The sequence below is a fragment of the Aspergillus eucalypticola genome (genome assembly GCF_003184535.1).
Source record: "Aspergillus eucalypticola CBS 122712 chromosome Unknown BO83scaffold_29, whole genome shotgun sequence".
NCBI lineage: Eukaryota > Fungi > Ascomycota > Eurotiomycetes > Eurotiales > Aspergillaceae > Aspergillus > Aspergillus eucalypticola.
In genome coordinates this window covers 304796-323517 of record NW_020290303.1, presented here as the reverse complement: position 1 = coordinate 323517, position 18722 = coordinate 304796, and the positions used below count along the sequence as shown (strand labels likewise).

Genomic DNA, 18722 nt, shown 5'->3' with positions numbered 1-18722 from the left:
ACATTCCAATCAAGAGATATGACGATCACCAGCGTGGCCCCCACCCAGGTAGATGCTTGAATTCTGAGATGCTTGGATATAATAGGACAATCGTCGGACCAACACGCAGATCTACAGCCTTGCGTTGGCCCCTTTGCTCTACTACCTTAGCGTAAATCCTTAAGAGTTACTCAGTCTATAGAAGTAGCAAGCGACACTACTAACACCATGACCAATGTATATACTACCTTACTATCATCGTTCTTAGCTCACGTAATGATAGTATCATCACACCTCAACTAGCAACTAGATAGCTAATTGCATTCCCATTCCTAGCAATGTATGCATGATACGCTATAACGTGATAACACAACACACCACTCCCCCCTACTCCTATACTATACTATAACCCCTAGCTATATCCATAACTATAACTAAACCCACAATCACCTCTTCGACTTCCTCCCTCCAATCCCCAACCTTCCCAGATTCGACAAACTAGATTTATGTCTATGCGCACCACCCAGAATGCCTCCCGGAGAGGATTTACCCGCACCCCCTTCGTTCGTCCCCCGACCACCACTGCCACCTTCATTCCCCGCACCTCCGGCATTCCCTCCTCCGGCTAATCCCCGCGGAGTATCAGGTAAAGCCGAGACCCGATCTCTGGTGCTACCGCCGCCGCGGACCTGATCGCTTGCATTGTTGTTATTGTTGTTATTGTTGCTGGAGGATGAGGGTCCGTCTGCGTCGAAGGGACGCTGTGAGGCGCGTTGAGACCGGCGGGCTTTCTCTTGCACGGTTTTGAATTTGTCGAGAAGCTCAACCCATCGGATTGGGGGTTCGTCGCGTTTTAGTCGGCTGTTGGTGGAGCGGTCGTAGGTGGAGGTGGAGGTGGTGGTGGATGAGGATGAGAGGGTGGTTCTTTGGGAATGGGGTGTTAGTTTGTGGTTGGTGGGGATGGGGGGATGGACTTACTGTCGGGGGCCGGTGTGGATGAGGCCGATGCTGCTGACGCTGTTGAGGCGGTTTTTGAGCGCCGCGAAGGCGGAGCTCTGGGGGAGGAGCATGAGGACGCCGTAGAGGCATTTGTAGAGGTAGGGGTATCGTTCTGGTTCGAGGAGCTGGAGGCGGAGGTCTGCGGGATGGGGTTAGTTTGTGTGAGGTGATTTAGGGTGTGATTTAAGAACTTACAGGTGAAGACGGGTGATTCGAGGAGTTGGACTAGCTTGTCTATTTGGATTAACATGTTCACTGTCATTTCGAGCTCGGCACTGTGATGGGAGGTTAGTGGCGCGGTGCTGGGCTAGCGGGGGAGGGAGGGGGTGCCTTACAAGACTTGGAGGAGGTTGTATGCTTGCTCGTAGGCTTGCGCGAGTAGACAGAGGGAGAATGTAGAGACGGCATTGTGGCACCATGACCGGAACAGCGCTACAAAGAACATCTGTCCATCCTGTGAGATTGTAAGCTTTCGTAAATACCCGGCAAGTGAAGAAGTCTTTACCTTGGCGTCAAGATTCCTTAACCGCTTTCTCAGCTCCGAGAGTTCAGGGGCGGTTATCAGGTTGTTGTTCAAATTTTGAACCATGATACTGGCGAACTCGATATCCTTTCACGGTGTGAGTTGCTACATTCGATAAACGGAGTAGTTGTGAGTCTCACCTCTTCCTTCTCGAGACAATCTGCCAGCGTCCGATATATGCGCTCTGGACTAAGATTCATGCACAGTTGTCGGATAATCAGATTCCCCCGTACCTCGAGCAGGTGTCTGTCCGTGGAGAACAGCTGCAGGAGATTCACCATGAAAGACTTGAAGTAACTGTCCTCGCTGTTTCTGGAAATCTGTGATAGAAGCTGGAGATCTTTGGTGACGACGGCTTCGGCCGGATCAGACAGTGTCTTCAGAAGAGCAGGAAATGTGCCATCATTAAATGCAATGACCTTCTTGGGCGCCTTTCGGTGCAACATGATAAGCCAGGAAAGCGCGGCTACTCTGGTGGCCTCGTTTTCGTTCAGGAACTGTAGGGTAAGGGAGTTCACGGCAGCAGCATAATCGAGGTCGGCGGGTGGTAATGGTGTTGACATGCTGCTTCGAGGGGTTGGTTCGACTGAAGCCTCTGGCTGAGACAATTGCTTCTTGGATTCACTCGATGGCGTCTCGGGAGGCTTGCTAACCGGCGTAGACGACCTTCGCTCCGTATTTTCTTTGCTGGTACTTTTCAATGCCGCTTGTCGACTTTCATCTACTGTATCTTCGGACAGCGTGACGATATACTCCATTAAAGACGTGTTGACCCGGTTGGCGGCCTGCCGCACTTGATCCGAACCACTGGACATTGCTGGGAGCACTTGAGTGAGGAGACGAGGAACGAAAGGGAGAATGTCTTCTGGGCTGATTTCGAAGAAGTTGTCGATCCAGCGCAGCGCAGTCAATTGCATTTCCTCCACTAGTGACTGGTGATGAGTATCGAACCATTGCAACTGAGCATCATGCCTTGCTTACCGAAAGATGTATCAACGAAACCGACGAGAATGTCTAATATCTTGGCATAGTCAATCTGGACATCTTGTCCGGGAATCCAGTCCCCATCCACGTGCAAGCCTTCCTCATCGGTAACTGATCCTGCCTCAGAGTCCTCTATGGCGTTATCTGTCACTTCAGACTCGACAGCTACAGTTTGATCGGTAGTCGTCGCAACGCTCATACTATCGCTGATAGTTGACTGCCTGATATCGCTGCCTTGACCTTTCCGGCTTTCTTCGATACCCTTCTTAAGTCGCGCGATCCTCTTAATCTCCGACAGGAACCTATCCAGAAGCGCTTGGGTAGCGACGTTGACATCTCTGTTCGGATCACCCAGGAACTTAATCAAACCTCCTAGGAATTCCGGCAAATACGATATCAACTCCAGATCAGGGATTGTATCCAGCAGAGTCAACCATGATACCAGGAATGTGCGGGTAAACGCGCTGATGACGTGGATTCGCTCTTTGAGCAAAGGTATGAATTTAGGTAGCGAAAAAGCGGTAGGAAGTTCAGCATCGTCCAAGCCTTCAGGATCTGTTGCTTCCTTTTCGCTAAGCTGTAAGACGGAGATATGGGAGGCCGCGGATTCCGATACAATGTCTTTGACGAGTCTATCGAGGAGTTCTGCGCCGTTCTTGACCGAAAGCTCCGAATCGGAAGCTAGCTGGCGGGGTGTGAGCTGTTAGGCCAGAACAGTAGGAACACGGGATGAGAACCCCTTACCTTGCTCAATGCATCGAATATTTCATTGAAGAAAAGTAGCACCTCGCCTTTCGCAACTTTGGCAATGTTGTACATGCTCTCGCAGGCATAATACCTGACTCGGGCATCTTGATCGGAAAAGCAAGCAAGCACCGGCGGTACGATTTCCTTCAGATAAGGAGCAACCCCTTCCTAGCAACCCTGAACTCAGCCCCTGCAAGATCCATTCAGTATATTCTGGTGCAACTCACGGAACCTAATGCTATGGAAGCCGCAGCAAGTCCGATTAAACCGCCGTTTCTCGCGTGAGGTTGGTGTACCGCATAGGCGTAGTCATGGCAGAGTTGGTCGACAATCTTTTGGATCTCCTCGTGTTCACCCCTGAAAGCAGCATCGCGGACGACCTTCTCGAGTCTGTTAATAAACCCCTGTGCATTAGCCACCCGCCATATTATTGTCTGACATATGTCGCCTTATCGATAATGCATACTCCAGGGCCCCCTGTTTCCTCCGGTCGTAGAGCTTATCATTCAGCGAGCGCTGAATTGAGTGATCCATCTCTCAAACAAACATGGATATGGACGACTGAGTCACAAGCACCGGGATTGTTGATTTAGATAAGTGGTTTTCATGGCGTGAAGGCGATGTCTGACTAGGCTGGGCGGTGAGGCGACGACGGTCTCGACTCTCTCGTGTTCGCAAAGACCTGTAGCTATTCCCGAGCCATCGGCTATTAATGGTAAGTGTTTCAGGGTAAACAAAACAGATGCAGGCTCTTTTTGATCAGAAAGCACCCGTCAGATGCTCTAGTCTCGTCGCTAGGCGGTTGCTGGGCTGTCAAGGTGGGGAGGACTCACAACAAGATGCGTTGGCAAACGTGGATGGCTGTCTTAGCGGACGCGAAGTGACGTAGTGTCAGCAGCGAATCGACGCTTTGTCGGCTTTCCCGCCCGACCGTTTTGCATTGTTCATCCCTATAGTGTAACTAATTGCCATGCACCCTTGCACCGCAGATCGTTCTGTCATTCTACAAAGGAACAATTCTCCCTTCATGCAATGCACTACTATAGACTTACAGTAAGTGATATTTTTGGAATACAAAAAAAAAGCCATAGTCATCTACATTGTGAGGTCTAGAACGCCACTGTATCATGTCTTCTAGTTCATGTTTATACAAACGCTCAGCAAATAACATACACCTATTCTCGTTTAACCAAATGTGTCGTGAAAGAATAACGCTTCCCAAAGCAAAGCAGATTGCACACAAAGTCAAGGACGCTCCAATGAAATACAGGTCATGACAATATTCAACAGGTAAGCTACCATCAATGGCTGATATACTGAAAAACGGCAGAGACATCACGCTCTCCGGTCTCTTGACGTATCAGCAAGTCTTGGATCTTGCTGAGAGCCCCATGCTCGCCGTCATTGACAAAATGATTCCAAGTACTAGTATCACCGTACAACATGGCTGGCGCCTTGATGTATTGTGTTCCCTCCGGTCGGCATCGCTTGCATTTGAACGTGTCATGTGTATCGCTCCGCGTTTCCGGTTTGAATTGAAAGAGCTCTCGGAGGGATTCCAGCGAGAAGTGTCGTTCGACGTCCTCGGCCGAATCCACGACGCACGAAGAAAGTGACTGTTTATGAGACTGACGCTGGAAGATCTTCTCCTCAATTGATCCAGTCGCGATGAAACGGTAGACAAAACAGTCCTTCTTCTGGCCATCACGCCACACTCGTGCCAAAGCTTGCTGGTCGGCAGCTGGATTCCAATCGGGATCAAAAAGAACAAGGCGGTTTGCACCTATTAAGTTCAGGCCGCAGCCACCAGCCTTACTGCTCAACAGGAAGACAAACTCTTCCCCATCGGGGTTATTGAATTTATCGACCAGCTTCTGTCGTTTCCCAACCGTCATGGTTCCGTCTAGTCGCAAGGAGCCGTACCCCCGGGTTCTGCACAGCTTCTCAAACAGGTCGAGGGTCTGGGTGTAGTTGCTAATCAAAACAATCTTGTCATTAGTATCCTGGCGAATGCGCGCTAGCATACGATCCAAGACCATCATCTTTCCTGAATACCAAGACTTGATATCTCTATCACGCCCTCGTGCTTCCGGCCGGACATAGTCCTCTGGGAAGGTGTACTCGCAACCCGGAAGGTCATTAGAGAGATTAAGGAGGTCCGGGTGATTGCAAAGTTTCTTTAGAAGGCCGATTGCCTTTAAGGGCTGACTTCCCTTTCCGCGGAGTAAGCTTTTGATTTCAGGACTCTGAATGAAATGCTTATAGAGGCCCAGTTGGAATTCGGACATGTTGCAGAAAACAACATGTTCGTACTTGACGGGCAAGTACTTTGACAAAATGTCGTTCGTGCGTCGTATGATAAACTTGTTTACGATGCTGGAGAGTTCGGCAAGACGCTCATCACCCTTCTTGAGGTCTTCTTCGGTTCCTGCAGCATCTCTTCCTCTAAGAATAGGCAATTCGAACCTTTTCCGGAATTCATTCTGCGACCCCAGTAGATTAGGATTCGCAAAATGGAGAAGAGCAAAGTATTCCGAGAGATCGTTCTGAATGGGAGTGCCTGACAAAATCACCCGACGCTGTACATTCAGGCCGTTGAGCGCTGTCCATGTCAAACTCTCCTTGTTCTTCAATCGATGTCCTTCGTCACAAAGAAGTAGGCCGATGGGACTGTCCCTCAGTGTATCGACGTATAGCCGGAGTGTTTCATATGAAATAATGAGTACTGGTCTGACAATAGACCGACCCGAAGCAATGGCCCATTGTTTCATCTGACTGATGAGCTCCGTCTTCGAGGCTTTACCGTCGACCGCAAATGGTGTGATGGCATCCTTGCCCAACCATTTCACTGCAACTGTTAGCAGAAGTGTGATCCAGTAGCGAAGCCAACTCACCAAGTTCATTGGCCCAATTTCCGACCAAACTTGACGGGCAAGCGATGATGCACTTCTGTATGGTTGTTACTCCCGCTTCCGGGGACTGCTTGAGTAGAGTCCACATCAATGAGATACATTGAAGCTATCAGCACCATTAGTCTTCTGTTCCGTGTCACAGGCCGTTCAGCTCACCGTCTTGCCCAGACCCATCCCATCTGCCATGATGCAACCATTCGCATTCTTGTCAATCATGCCAGTTGTACAACGATAAAGAAACTTTTGTCGGCGCATTAGTACATAGCAACAGAGCCTGTGTGCAGCGAATGCTAACCTTGACACCCTCAACCTGGTGAGGCCGTAGCACTTTCGCCAGCCGTGGATCTATAACAACCGGAACCTTCGGTCGCCCTTCAGTCTTCTTCTTGAGCCCAAGAATATCTGCCAAGCTCTTGTGTACCAATGGCTCATCCAATTTTGGCTTCTGCTCCTCGGCATCGACCGTGGCCTCTTCTTTCGATTCTGGCTCATTGACATCATCGACTGTTGGATCATATAGCACTATAGCAAACTCCCCGCTCGGATCATGCAATGGCTTCACAACAAATGTAGCGCCTTGCCTCATACCAAGCGTAGGCGCTGGCCTAGAGCTATTATAGGCATCAGGCGACTTATTGATCAGAGGAATCTTAAATCTTTGCTTGAAAGTCATCTCTTTGTCCTTGACCTTGAAGCTAGGGAACCTATTCGCATCTCTTGTTGCCAGTGCTAAGCGGTCCTCGTTTGTATAAGGCTTGACGCTGTCGTCGTCCACCGTGCCATCAGCCCCTGCATAGTTCACCTTCCTACGCTTCCTCGCTGGCTTGTCTGACGCTCGTGTAGCCGTGGCTAGGCCTGGACATTTAAAGGGTTTCGATAGACGGTCGACGCTGTTCGTGGTGCTGGCCTGCAGCGGCTTGGACGGTGTGCTTGCACCATCTTGGTTTTGGACTGGCCGTGGCCGGTACCTGAATGCGTAAGCTTGTGCTCCGCGATAAACTGGAGGAAGTCATTATCAAACTCACATTAGTACTTCTCTATCAAATACTCGTGGCTGACTTGGATCGTGTCAGTTGGCGGTTGTGGTTGGCAATAATGACCGGCCGAACTCGACGCGTGTTTGCCACTGCCTAGCGCGTCGCCCGCATCTTGTTGGCAACACCAAAGTATCACGCTGTCACGTGATTGTTTATGGCAATAGTATGGAGTAGCCGGCTCAGAGAGGTATCTCGCTAGGCAAATCCACTTTGAGCCAAGTCCTTTGATGACATATATTATTTAGTACTAGAGTACCTCTTAGATTACACTATATAGACTTCGGCTTATTCAACAGCATGTGTACGTGCCATGGCCTTGAACACAACGTCCGGTTAGGGAAGCGCCACTTGAATGACGCATCCAAGAGAATGAAACCTTCAAGCATTCTCTATAGAAAAGGAGCTTGACTGAAAACACTTAAGTATATAGAAGACATACTACTAGTGCTACTACCAGGGATGTTCAGCCACTTCTGGAGTTTTGTCCATAAAACTTCTAAAACAGATGATGCTGCATGATCTGCAAGATATATATAGTCTTGGCATGAACCTCTGCAGCCCTGCTGCATGACAGACACATTTCTTTTTCCGCACTAGTAGCACTCATCTCATGACAGTACTGTTTTCCGTCTAAAGCACTTGAAAATGCAGTTTGCTCAGCACCAAAAAAAGCACAATGCTATTGGACTTGCAAGCAAGAGTAGGAGGCCGAATGGAAAGTTTCTACTATAGCCCTTTCAGTATAGCGTCCGGTTCGCCTTCTTGAGGTGGGACCGTTTAGTCAAGGGAACCTCAGCCCGTCGAATGATAATAACCAGGTTGTTCCTACCATAGTCACAATGCTCATTATCACCATTTGCTGCTGAATCGTTCATTCAGCACTGGCCCCTCGGCCCATGTCTTCCGATTTCTGGGCTGGCTACCTCAGCGGTGCCATTGGAATCATCATCGGCAATCCCCTCGATGTCATCAAAGTGCGGTTGCAGGCAGGACGCACTTCAGATATCGCCGCATCAACCACACCACAGCAATTGAGTCGCTTTGATAGCGCTACTTCCCTGGTTCGAGGTTTGCAAATATTCCGATGATGTAAATTACGCGTCTAGTATTAACCGTTTCATCAGGCGCCGCTGCCCCAATCCTCGGATATGGGGCCCTCAATGCACTACTCTTTGTGGCTTATAACCGATCATTGAAGTTCCTGGATAGTTCAATCATTGACCCTACAAACCCACAAGGTGTCCCCTTAAGCAAGATCTGGCTTGCCGGCGCTGCAGGTGGGGTGGCCAGCTGGACAGTGTCATCTCCGACGGAGTTCATCAAATGTAGGGCCCAGCTTGACTCACGCCCCGGGGTGTCGTCATGGACGGTTGCGAAAGACATTGTCCGAACACGCGGCTGGACGGGCCTTTATTTCGGAGGAGGAGTCACTTGTGCGAGAGACGCAATTGGCTATGGATTTTAGTATGTGAATCCTTTCCCCGGATCTTCCCCCGCGATTTCAATGAGGCTCTTCAAAGAGTATTGACCTACATCCTTTCTTCAGCTTTTGGTCTTATGAATACTGCAAGCGGCTTACGGCCTCTAATGACGAAGATGCGACCATGACTGCTACGAAAGTCTTATTATGCGGTGGCATTGCTGGGATTGTTACCTGGGCCTCTGTCTTCCCTCTAGATGTGATCAAGACAAGACTGCAGGCGAGAACGATTGAATTGTCCCCTGAACATCGCCCCTTGATGCAACCTTCAGCTAAGCCATACACCGCAAGCTCCATCCAGATTGCCAAAGAAGCGTATCTCAATGAAGGACTCAGAGCCTTCTATCGCGGCCTAGGAGTTTGTAGTGTGAGAGCCTTCATAGTCAATGCTGTTCAGGTATGTCAACCCGGGTTTAAAATAGTGTAACGCATTGCTAACGATCCATTCCAAGTGGGCAACATACGAGTGGCTGATGAAGTATTTACAAAATCCATAAACGTACAATGTCAACAATGCCCAAGCATCTACAAACTACGTACGGAGTTCTCCGCAAGGATACGCGCATCTCAATATTGAAGTGCTGTGTAATATTGCAGCTCGTAATTAAATTCGTCCTAAAGGAGCCGTGTCTGATAATGTGGGGCCAAGCTAGATGGGGGCTCCGAGAAACGGCAGTTATAATGGTTTTACCGCAGAACGAAACCGGCGTATCCGGGAACTTTCCACCCCCACTGGCGGTTTTCGGCGCATGTGGTTTCACGTGTTATCCAGCGATTTTGGCCCATCGCTGATTGGGTGATTCTTTCGTCGACATGCAGCCAGTAATATCGTCCGTGAAACAACGACGTCAAAACGGCGTAGATGCGCGAAAATTTTTTTCAAGCCCATTTAGAGTAGATGTGTTGCCAGCAGAGCTCTTGTCGATGCTCTTGGGGCTATCCTGCATCGCAGTGACAGTCGAGAGAGCACTGCGATAGGCAATTTCACTTCATGGCGAGAATCTAATCCTCCATAATGACCATCTCGGTGGTCTCTTGCGACCTCACACCATTGTCTGTACCCAAGCCGACAGCAGCCTCAGCAGCCTTCTGTGTGTGTGCCTCTTCGCGCAAGATGCGAAGTCTGATAACAGGCGCATAGGTCAGCGTTTATTGTCCATAAAGTATTTGCGCCCGAGGCCGCGATATCGTAGATATATTGGCCACATACCTTCTCTTGTGGTTCTTGCCCTTCGTATGGGCGGCCATATTATGCTCGCTCTCAAACCATTTGGAGCACTCGACGCAATAATGCTTTCCTAGACCGGGGAGGTCCTCTTCGTCTTTCGTAGCTTTGTATAGTTCAAGGTGTCTCGCGGACGCGATATCAGCCCGGACCTGATCATAATCTCTATCGATTTTATCAGACAATTAGCAGTCTATTCACTTTACGCAGCCCTTCCAACTTGGACCCTCATGATAGTGATCATTCAGAAATTAGCCTACATACCTGGTCCTGCGCTTCGTCTTAATTTTCCTAACAGCTCCCATTTTGATAGACTGCGGCCCCAAAAAGAACTGCCTGATGGATTTGCTAGTGAGCTGTCGCAAAATGTTTTTCCACCGATATACGGAATGAAACTAAGACTTTAGGCGGTGCAAGAGCGGGTCGCTTATCACCAAAATTCCGCCTTTGTGTGCGAAAGAAGAATTTCCTGAAACATGTTGCTCATCATTGGTCAAAATCAGCTGGGTCTTGGCGGCGGGCCGCGGGATTCCCATCGGTAGGCCTCGGCTCTGACTCGGCTCTGTCAGCGCTTTTGGTCGCTTCCGTACGGCCATTTCCCCGGTGTCTCGTAATTTATGACGTTGCCATGTTCCGGCACGTTGCTCCGGAAAGCATTTCGTCCAGTTGCGATCCAGGTGAAATAATACGCTAACTGCCACCATGTCTCCTAAGCAACCCAACTCATTCAAGCGGTCTGGCATTACTGACGAGGTTGGGCGCGTAGAATCTGTCATATTATTTCAATTTCATTAATGTATCGGTTCCAAATAATTTTTTTTGACCTGTGTTTGCAAGACTTGATGAAGCTTCGAGCTAGGATGTAGTAGTAGTGAGTGACGTCGATGATGTTCCCCCAGGATGAATGGATGTAATACAGGGCACATGATTGGACTATGTGCCTCACATGCCCTGTGCACGCCGCCGCACAGGCTGGTCGGAATTACATTGTATGAACACAGCAGTAGTGAAGTTAGGTTTTACCTAGGTAAGACACTAGTTCGTGGCAGTCCATGGGGGAGAATGCATGGGGGAGATAATAATACCCAGTAGATCAAACTATGCTTTTTGAGGGTCAGCTGAAAGGAGCAAAACCACTGACAGTGAGGCCTTTTCGAATCCAAAGGCAACCTTACGTTGATCGGGTAAAGCCATTATGGGTCCTTCTTAGTTTTTTTCATTTACGGAGTGGTCAGAAAGGAGGGAGCGAGGTCTGCAGGCCAAACGGAAATTACAGGTGTATCCGTATCCATACGGTAAGAAAGGGGTCCCACGGATGGTCCAGCCACCTTCCTTCTCTCCGGTCGCATGCAACGCTTGCGTAAAGGTCGGTACTGTCAGGAGCGGTTACGGGTCCTCTTCTCCGGTTCAGTAAATCGCTCTCGGTGGTGGAAACAAGAATTCTTTCCCACTCAAGCTTCCTTTTTATCTACTCCATTTTCCCTTTCTTCCTTTATCCCTTTCCTTTCCTCTTCTTTTCCCACTCCACTCCATCTTTTGCTGCTTCCTCCCGTTGAAGCTAGCTTTTGCTGTTGTTTGGATTGGCTCTCCTGTGTTGCGGCCTTGCCCACCTCGCATAGAGAGCTTCCACCATGATTACCACAAGGCTTGCGCGCATGGGTGCGCTGGTGAGTTCATTCCAGACACGTTGTCCCCCGTCTGGCGAAGAAGTCATAGCATTCTGTCCAGGAATGAAATGCATCTAGCTGGACGTCTTTGTAGCTCAATGGAAACTAACCAGATCTGCTCTCTAGGCCCCTAAGTCCCGCCTTGTAAGCGTTTACCCGCAATCCAGTTCAAGCTCGCATCACCAAATTACAGCGGAAGTGCGATTGCTCGATGAACAGAAACACTAATAAAATGTGCAGATGCTCGGGGCTCGGGGTATGGCCACCGTCACCGACTCTCCCCTCGACAAGAAGGTCGAGATGTGCAACCTGGAGAAGGTGTGTGAAACTTTCCATTACGTCTCGGCTGGCTTCGGGTAGCGCGGGCGCCAGATTTGGGAATATGATCCGCTAACAATGCTTGTGCAGGGTAACTACATCAACTACAAGTATGATAGCACTCTTGATTCTCTGGGAATTGGGGGCGATCTCTCAATTGCGCCTTCTCAGGTCAATGAGCTGTAAGCTAACATTCCTACCACTTCTATAGGAAGATGTCCGAGAACCTCGACATCGTTCGTCGTCGTCTGAGCCGTCCTCTCACCTACGCCGAGAAGGTTCTGTACTCTCACCTTGACGACCCCCACGGACAGGAGATCGAGCGTGGCAGCTCTTACCTCAAGCTGCGCCCCGACCGTGTCGCTTGCCAGGATGCCACTGCCCAGATGGCTATCCTCCAGTTCATGTCCGCTGGCATGCCCTCCGTCGCTACTCCCACTACCGTCCACTGTGACCACTTGATTGAGGCCCAGGTCGGTGGCGACAAGGATCTTGCTCGTGCCAACGACATCAACAAGGAAGTCTACGACTTCCTTGCCTCTGCTACTGCTAAGTACAACATCGGTTTCTGGAAGCCCGGTTCCGGTATCATCCACCAGATCGTTCTGGAGAACTACGCTTTCCCCGGTGGTCTGATGATCGGTACCGACTCTCACACCCCCAACGCTGGTGGTCTCGCCACTGCTGCCATCGGTGTTGGTGGTGCTGATGCCGTCGATGTCATGGCCGGTCTCCCTTGGGAGCTGAAGGCCCCCAAGGTCATCGGTGTTAAGCTTACCGGCCAGATGTCTGGCTGGACTACTCCTAAGGGTAAGTTGATATTTGACCTGTTCTACACAGTCGGACGAGCGTTAACAGCAAATTTTAGATATCATCCTCAAGGTTGCTGGTCTCCTCACCGTCAAGGGTGGTACTGGCGCTATCATCGAGTACCACGGACCTGGTGTCAACTCCCTGTCCTGCACTGGTATGGCCACCATCTGTAACATGGGTGCTGAGATTGGTGCCACCACCTCCATGTTCCCCTTCAACGACCGCATGTACGACTACCTGAAGGCCACCAAGCGTCAGCACATTGGTAACTTCTCCCGCGAGTACGCCAAGGAGCTCCGCGAGGATGAGGGTGCTGAGTACGACCAGCTGATTGAGATCAACCTGTCTGAGCTCGAGCCCCACGTTAACGGTCCCTTCACTCCTGACTTGGCCACCCCCATCTCCAAGTTCAAGGAGGCTGTTGATGCCAACAAGTGGCCCGAGGAGCTGAAGGTCGGTCTTATCGGCTCTTGCACCAACTCCTCCTACGAGGACATGTCCCGTGCCGCCTCCATTGCTCAGGACGCCCTTGACCACGGTCTCAAGTCCAAGTCCCTCTTCACCGTCACCCCCGGTTCCGAGCAGATCCGCGCTACCATTGAGCGCGATGGTCAGCTCAAGACCCTCGAGGAGTACGGTGGTGTCATCCTTGCCAACGCCTGCGGTCCTTGCATTGGACAGTGGGATCGTAAGGACGTCAAGAAGGGTGAGCCCAACTCTATCATCTCCTCCTACAACCGTAACTTCACCGGTCGTAACGATGCCAACCCCGCCACCCACGCTTTCGTCGCCTCTCCCGACCTTGTCGTCGCCATGACCGTTGCCGGTACTCTTAAGTTCAACCCTCTCACCGACAAGCTGAAGGACAAGGACGGCAAGGAGTTCATGCTCAAGCCTCCCACCGGTGAGGGTCTCCCTGCTCAGGGCTACGACCCCGGCCGTGACACCTACCAGGCTCCTCCCACCAACCGCGACGGCGTCAACGTCGCTGTCTCTCCTTCCAGTGACCGTCTCCAGATCCTTGCTGGTTTCGAGAAGTGGGATGGCAAGGATGCCACTGACATCCCTATCCTGATCAAGTGCCAGGGCAAGACTACCACCGATCACATCTCCATGGCTGGCCCGTGGTTGAAGTACCGTGGTCACCTTGACAACATCTCCAACAACATGCTGATCGGTGCCATCAACGCCGAGAACGGTGAGGCCAACAAGGTCAAGAACGCCTTCACCGGCGAGTACGATGCTGTCCCCGCCACTGCCCGTGACTACAAGGCCCGTGGCATCAAGTGGGTTGTCATCGGTGACTGGAACTACGGTGAGGGTTCTTCCCGTGAGCACGCCGCTCTGGAGCCCCGCCACCTTGGTGGTCTTGCCATCATCACCCGCTCCTTCGCTCGTATCGTAAGTGTTATCCATTCTTTACAATCAAAAAAATCTGAACGCGAACTAACATCTTCCTTTAGCACGAGACCAACCTGAAGAAGCAGGGTATGCTTCCTCTTACCTTCTCCGACCCCGCCGACTACGACAAGATCAAGCCCGAGGACAAGGTCGACCTCCTCTGCACTGAGCTCGAGGTTGGCAAGCCCGTCACCCTGCGTGTCCACCCCAAGGACGGTGCCTCCTTCGACGTCAAGCTCAGCCACACCTTCAACGAGTCCCAGATTGAGTGGTTCCGCGATGGTTCCGCCCTCAACACCATGGCCCGCAAGGCTGGTAACTAAATTTAATGGCGATTGCCAACATGCATGACATGGGCCTCATAGGCCCGTCTGTATATTATGATCGCTGTTTTCTGTTTGTTGCGAAAAGATATGATACCTGAAAGATCTGCTTGCGGGGTTTGGTTATCCTACCCTCGCGCCATGGCAGTCTGCTCTGATGCCAAACAACTGCATTGGACGCGAAAGCGGCTGCCTATGGTACCTCTATGATGGGAATATCCGGCGTCGTCTTTCGAAAAATTTAACGATTTGTTTCTGTTGCCGCTCTGGGCCTGTTTTCTTTTGTACCCCTGTGATTTTCCGGTGGACTACATGGATATATCTTTGTTTTTGTTTTATATCATACACTGTATGTTAGGGCTTGCGTGCATACCACATTTCCTTCTGTTCCAAGATGGATCTTGCCCGTAGACGTTGTAATCAGTTTGCTGTAGCACTCCCGGTGAGCAAAACGGTCACTACACCCCTAATGGCGTATTCGGACATACATATGTTACAATTTGCCCGATTTTGTGACTTGCTGGAAATGGGCCTGACTTCATTGGTGCTGACATAACTAAGCTCCCTTCTCAACCGAGGCCTACACGGCTGCTCACCCCGCCTCGGAACGTGACTCTGATAGTATAGCCGATCCATCATGATAAGGAGTGTTCCGGTGTAGTAGACTCATAGTATCTGATCCTCTTTGCTCACAATCCCTCAGCTGCATCCAAGATTGAAAGAATATCATTGCCGGCCTCTGTCTTTCTGGATTCCCCACGTGACTGAGTACAGCTGACCCACTAGCCTGATTGCTCGTGAGTCTCTGATGATTCATTCCTATTCTTACTCTGATCGTCCTGCTGAGTATTGAGTCCTATATAGAAGGCTGCGATATAGACCGACAATAGTACATACTTAAAGTGACTGCTCGGTTGCCCCTGTGGTAGGGAAAGACACTTGTAAGTATGTTGCTTATGTTCTGCGCAAGGTCTAGAGTCAATGCGTGCTCTCGGACCCAACCAAAGAATCCAACGCAGTGCAGATGGCTAATGCGAGTTGGTGTCTGGCAGTCGCAGATTAATCGCACTGAAGTGTGGTATATGCTGGAGACATGGCTACCCAGCTAGTCTCTCTGGCGGAGGTGGAGAGGCTCAGCGCCTCGGTCGTACGGATATTGGGGGGCAATCCCGGCAAGGTGAGTCAATGTTGAGATAACACACCGGTCTTGATGGACATAGAAACTAATATATCTTTCTTACAGTTCACTCTGCAAGGTTTGTTCTCTCACACACACTTTTAGCGGTACAGGCGTGTCATCCTAACCGAATCCCCAACAGGCACGAATACGTATCTAATCGGGCGAGGTCGTCAACGCATTCTCATTGACACCGGTCAGGGTGAACCCTCCTGGGCAGCCCGGCTCAAGACTCTTTTGGCAGAAGAGAATGCAATTGTGCATCAAGCACTCCTCACACATTGGCATCCAGACCATGTTAAAGGCGTTCCTGACCTCTTAGCATTATGTCCGGACGCTATCATCTACAAGAATGATCCAGACCTCGGGCAAGAGAGCATTGAAGACGGTCAGATCTTCAGTGTTGAAGGTGCAACACTACGAGCATACCATACCCCGGGTCATACGGTTGACCATATGATGTTTGTTCTTGAAGAAGAGGATTCTGTCTTTACGGGCGATCGTGAGTATTATGGCAATCTCTACTTCCTGCCTCATGGCTAACTGCGCTTGTCAGATGTCTTGGGCCATGGCACGAGTGTCTTTGAGGACCTCTCGTCCTATATATCTAGCCTAAAGCGAATGCAGCACCGGGTTTCGGGTCGCGGCTATCCTGGCCACGGAGCTGTTATCGAGAATGCGACAGCAAAGATCACAGAGTACATCAAGCACCGCCAACAGCGAGAGGATGAAGTGGTTCGCGTTCTTCGATATAATCACCTCGATGTCGCAGATGGGGAAGCATCCCCGGAGCGTAAACGGTCCTGGACCCCACTGGAACTAGTCAAGGTTATTTACAAAGATGTGCCGGAAAGCCTTCATCTGCCTGCTTCTAACGGAGTGTTGCTTGTTCTGAAGAAATTAGAGGACGAAGGCCGGGTAAGCCGAGATGTCGATGGGCGGTGGGTTCTGGAAACTGGACGATCTGCACTTTGAAGGATTGCGAGAAGGACTGGGTTGTTAAGTTATCATCATAGTAGATATATCAGTAGATCTTTGTTTCGGGATTATATGGCATATGTTATTAGGGATCCAATGCTAGCCGCTCACCGATGCAAGGAGATGCCTGTGACCTCCATGCAGTGCGTGCATATTCACCTAATCAGAGACATATGATGTTATTCCTGTCATTCACAACCATCATCCCTTACATGCTTCTAATGCTACACCGTATAGATATACCATGCCCATCAATGAGAACAACATAGATCGTCACATCATTATACTATCGAAGCTTTTAGCAAAATTCGCTCCCCCTTCCTTCGGCGTTAATAACCTTGTCAACTGGCGGTCTGATTCCGTCGCATCAGTCTTACCACACCACAAGAATGACACCGAATGTAGTAAGAGGATCGAAAACAGCTGTCTCAGATTATCCAAGACAGAAGCAAAAAGAAACATAGATAGGCTAGTTATGATGCTATATAGTTCCCATGGACTTTAACAGAATGGAGCCTCTGTTACTAGTAGTGATTGGTTGAGACCGACTTCATTATGACCATCGAGACTCTTATCGTCTATTTAACCTTGGGAGCAGCGAGATCCGAGTACCAGGTAGAGAGAGATAATGGGTGGGAAATGTTTTCTGGTTATGTCCCCACATCAGAACTTGAGCTACCAAGACTACTTACTGACTTGCATCCTGCGCACTGATCTTATCCGACAAAGAGCCCCCCTCCTCTTGAACTAGTTAAAACATACGATTTTTGCTTGTAAGTCTATGCGCCGAGTGTGCCATGGAATGTCATTAGGTAAAAATGATCAACTGAAGTGCATAGCAGTTACCTCACCTTCTTCAAGAGGCACCAGACAATTTTTAAGTCAGTCCTTTTGTCTACACTAAGGAATGTGGCCGTTATCATAAGACGTAGTGAGTTGCAGAGCATCAAGATATACAGAGTCAATGAATCCATTAATGTTGGGATCAAAGTAGTATAGAGAGTCCAGACCCGTCCATAACAGCGGGGTATTGATTTCAACCACCCGATTTGAAAGCGCCTCTCGGGCAGCAAGAAGGAAAAAAGGTTAACAAGAAGGGAGATAGTGTGAGTGAGTGAGTGAAATCCTGCAACGCTCGTGTTTGTTCGTACCTTTGCGGGGATCAACATTCATCAAGAATAATGCAGATGACTTGCTTTCCTCCCCATGCCACCCAGCATGTTACTTTGTAGATGGACCAAGTGAGAGTGAAGTAGTCAGGTTGGTTTCTATACTACTGGATCAGGGTTAAAGATAGTAGCCTTTATTACTGCTGGGGTGACATTACAGTGTTGAACAGTCATCAGGCCATTTGAATTGGGTAGACGAATCAAGTTACATGAATCCCAAGTAGCCGTGGACCTGAAATGAGGAAGTAGTACCTCAGTAACTAGTAACGTAGATTTCCCTTGTTGAGGGGAAACTGGAAGTGTTGGCATCATCCAAAGCCAAGGGCGAGTGTGAGTGGCTGGCAAGATTCTGGCATCCATCGCGACCGCTGGTCATCTCTGACTTCATCGCCCACTTTGGTCGGAACTACTACTCTCCCCCCCTCAATTATTCTTTCCCAAACTCATCTTTCCACCACACCTCTTTTTTTTTTTTTTTTTTTTTCCCTTCTTCCCCCGCCTCTCGTCATCTCTTTCCCGTGAAAGCGATAGGCTGTGAAGCGACTCAACGGAATAAAAAAAAAAATCCAAGGAGAACACAAAAAAAAAAAAGAAGGGAGTCACAAGCAACCTGTCAGAGTGTGTGCTGTGATCGATAATCTTTTCCAACCTACAACTTGCAACATTCAGGAATAACCAACTGACTCTGCTTGCTCGCTGGCCCACATCCCTCTTCCTTCTCACTGCTTTTTCCCTGTCGATGAACTTGCTAGTGAGGAGCTCTAGGTGGACTCCCGGCACTACTGCTCTTGGTTCTTCTTCGGCCCAAACCTGGGTCACTTGGTCCGCGCGCCGGTCTCTGAAGTGAGGTCACTCCCCTCGATTCTTCCCCGCCGCCTTTAAGCTGCTTCCCAGCATCAGGAAGCACCAAGCACCCAAGCACCCAAGCACCAGCTTCTTGGCTTCAAGGCATTCCAGGTCGCCATCCGTGACCTTCCTTTTCTTCCTCTT

At 49.9% G+C, this 18722-nt stretch overlaps 5 protein-coding genes across 5 annotated transcripts; 3 read left to right on the top strand and 2 right to left on the bottom strand.

Annotated features, from left to right (window-relative positions):
- Positions 1–425: 425 nt before the first annotated feature.
- Positions 426–7157, bottom strand: BO83DRAFT_402228 (uncharacterized protein; the record flags this gene model as incomplete). The annotated part of the gene is made up of 15 exons (XM_025533517.1): positions 426–903; positions 958–1117; positions 1174–1253; positions 1314–1432; positions 1484–1588; positions 1642–2426; positions 2483–3170; positions 3230–3396; positions 3501–3666; positions 3809–3914; positions 4550–6080; positions 6127–6250; positions 6301–6384; positions 6440–7046; positions 7081–7157. 15 exons carry the CDS (start codon positions 7155–7157, stop codon positions 426–428), a joined length of 5277 nt encoding a protein of 1758 aa, XP_025384222.1.
- An 832-nt stretch (positions 7158–7989) lies between these two features.
- BO83DRAFT_381706 (putative mitochondrial carrier protein) lies at positions 7990–9208 on the top strand. Its single transcript, XM_025532053.1, has 4 exons — positions 7990–8249; positions 8306–8645; positions 8728–9058; positions 9114–9208. The coding sequence occupies exons 1-4, from the start codon at positions 8078–8080 to the stop codon at positions 9156–9158; spliced, it is 888 nt and encodes a 295-aa protein (XP_025384221.1). The 5' UTR covers positions 7990–8077; the 3' UTR covers positions 9159–9208.
- An 18-nt stretch (positions 9209–9226) lies between these two features.
- On the bottom strand, positions 9227–10331 carry BO83DRAFT_381705 (putative C2H2 finger domain protein). The gene is made up of 3 exons (XM_025532052.1): positions 10151–10331; positions 9872–10051; positions 9227–9784 (listed from the first exon to the last, which is right to left on the bottom strand). Exons 1-3 carry the CDS (start codon positions 10189–10191, stop codon positions 9664–9666), a joined length of 342 nt encoding a protein of 113 aa, XP_025384220.1. The 5' UTR covers positions 10192–10331; the 3' UTR covers positions 9227–9663.
- A 1186-nt stretch (positions 10332–11517) lies between these two features.
- acoA (aconitate hydratase ACO1) lies at positions 11518–14408 on the top strand (the record flags this gene model as incomplete). The annotated part of the gene is made up of 6 exons (XM_025532940.1): positions 11518–11553; positions 11794–11871; positions 11962–12053; positions 12083–12681; positions 12740–14085; positions 14148–14408. 6 exons carry the CDS (start codon positions 11518–11520, stop codon positions 14406–14408), a joined length of 2412 nt encoding a protein of 803 aa, XP_025384219.1.
- Positions 14409–15050: 642 nt separating this feature from the next.
- Positions 15051–16748, top strand: BO83DRAFT_381703 (putative metallo-beta-lactamase domain protein). The gene is made up of 6 exons (XM_025532051.1): positions 15051–15205; positions 15273–15353; positions 15461–15585; positions 15652–15664; positions 15728–16087; positions 16142–16748. The coding sequence occupies exons 3-6, from the start codon at positions 15502–15504 to the stop codon at positions 16558–16560; spliced, it is 876 nt and encodes a 291-aa protein (XP_025384218.1). The 5' UTR covers positions 15051–15205; positions 15273–15353; positions 15461–15501; the 3' UTR covers positions 16561–16748.
- The last annotated feature ends 1974 nt before the right edge of the window (positions 16749–18722 follow it).

Bases quoted from the DNA above. Each gene is read 5' to 3' on its own strand.
- BO83DRAFT_381706 (XM_025532053.1), top strand. From the start codon at position 8,078: ATGTCTTCCGATTTCTGGGCTGGCTACCTCAGCGGTGCCATTGGAATC. The intron at 8,646-8,727 runs GTATGTGAATCC...TCCTTTCTTCAG, and splicing joins GCAATTGGCTATGGATTTTA to CTTTTGGTCTTATGAATACT. The intron at 9,059-9,113 runs GTATGTCAACCC...ATCCATTCCAAG, and splicing joins TCATAGTCAATGCTGTTCAG to TGGGCAACATACGAGTGGCT.
- BO83DRAFT_381705 (XM_025532052.1), bottom strand. From the start codon at position 10,191: ATGGGAGCTGTTAGGAAAATTAAGACGAAGCGCAGGACCAG. The intron at 10,052-10,150 runs GTATGTAGGCTA...TAAAATCGATAG, and splicing joins AAGACGAAGCGCAGGACCAG to AGATTATGATCAGGTCCGGG. The intron at 9,785-9,871 runs GTATGTGGCCAA...GCCTGTTATCAG, and splicing joins GGCAAGAACCACAAGAGAAG to ACTTCGCATCTTGCGCGAAG.
- BO83DRAFT_381703 (XM_025532051.1), top strand. From the start codon at position 15,502: ATGGCTACCCAGCTAGTCTCTCTGGCGGAGGTGGAGAGGCTCAGCGCC. The intron at 16,088-16,141 runs GTGAGTATTATG...TGCGCTTGTCAG, and splicing joins TTCTGTCTTTACGGGCGATC to ATGTCTTGGGCCATGGCACG.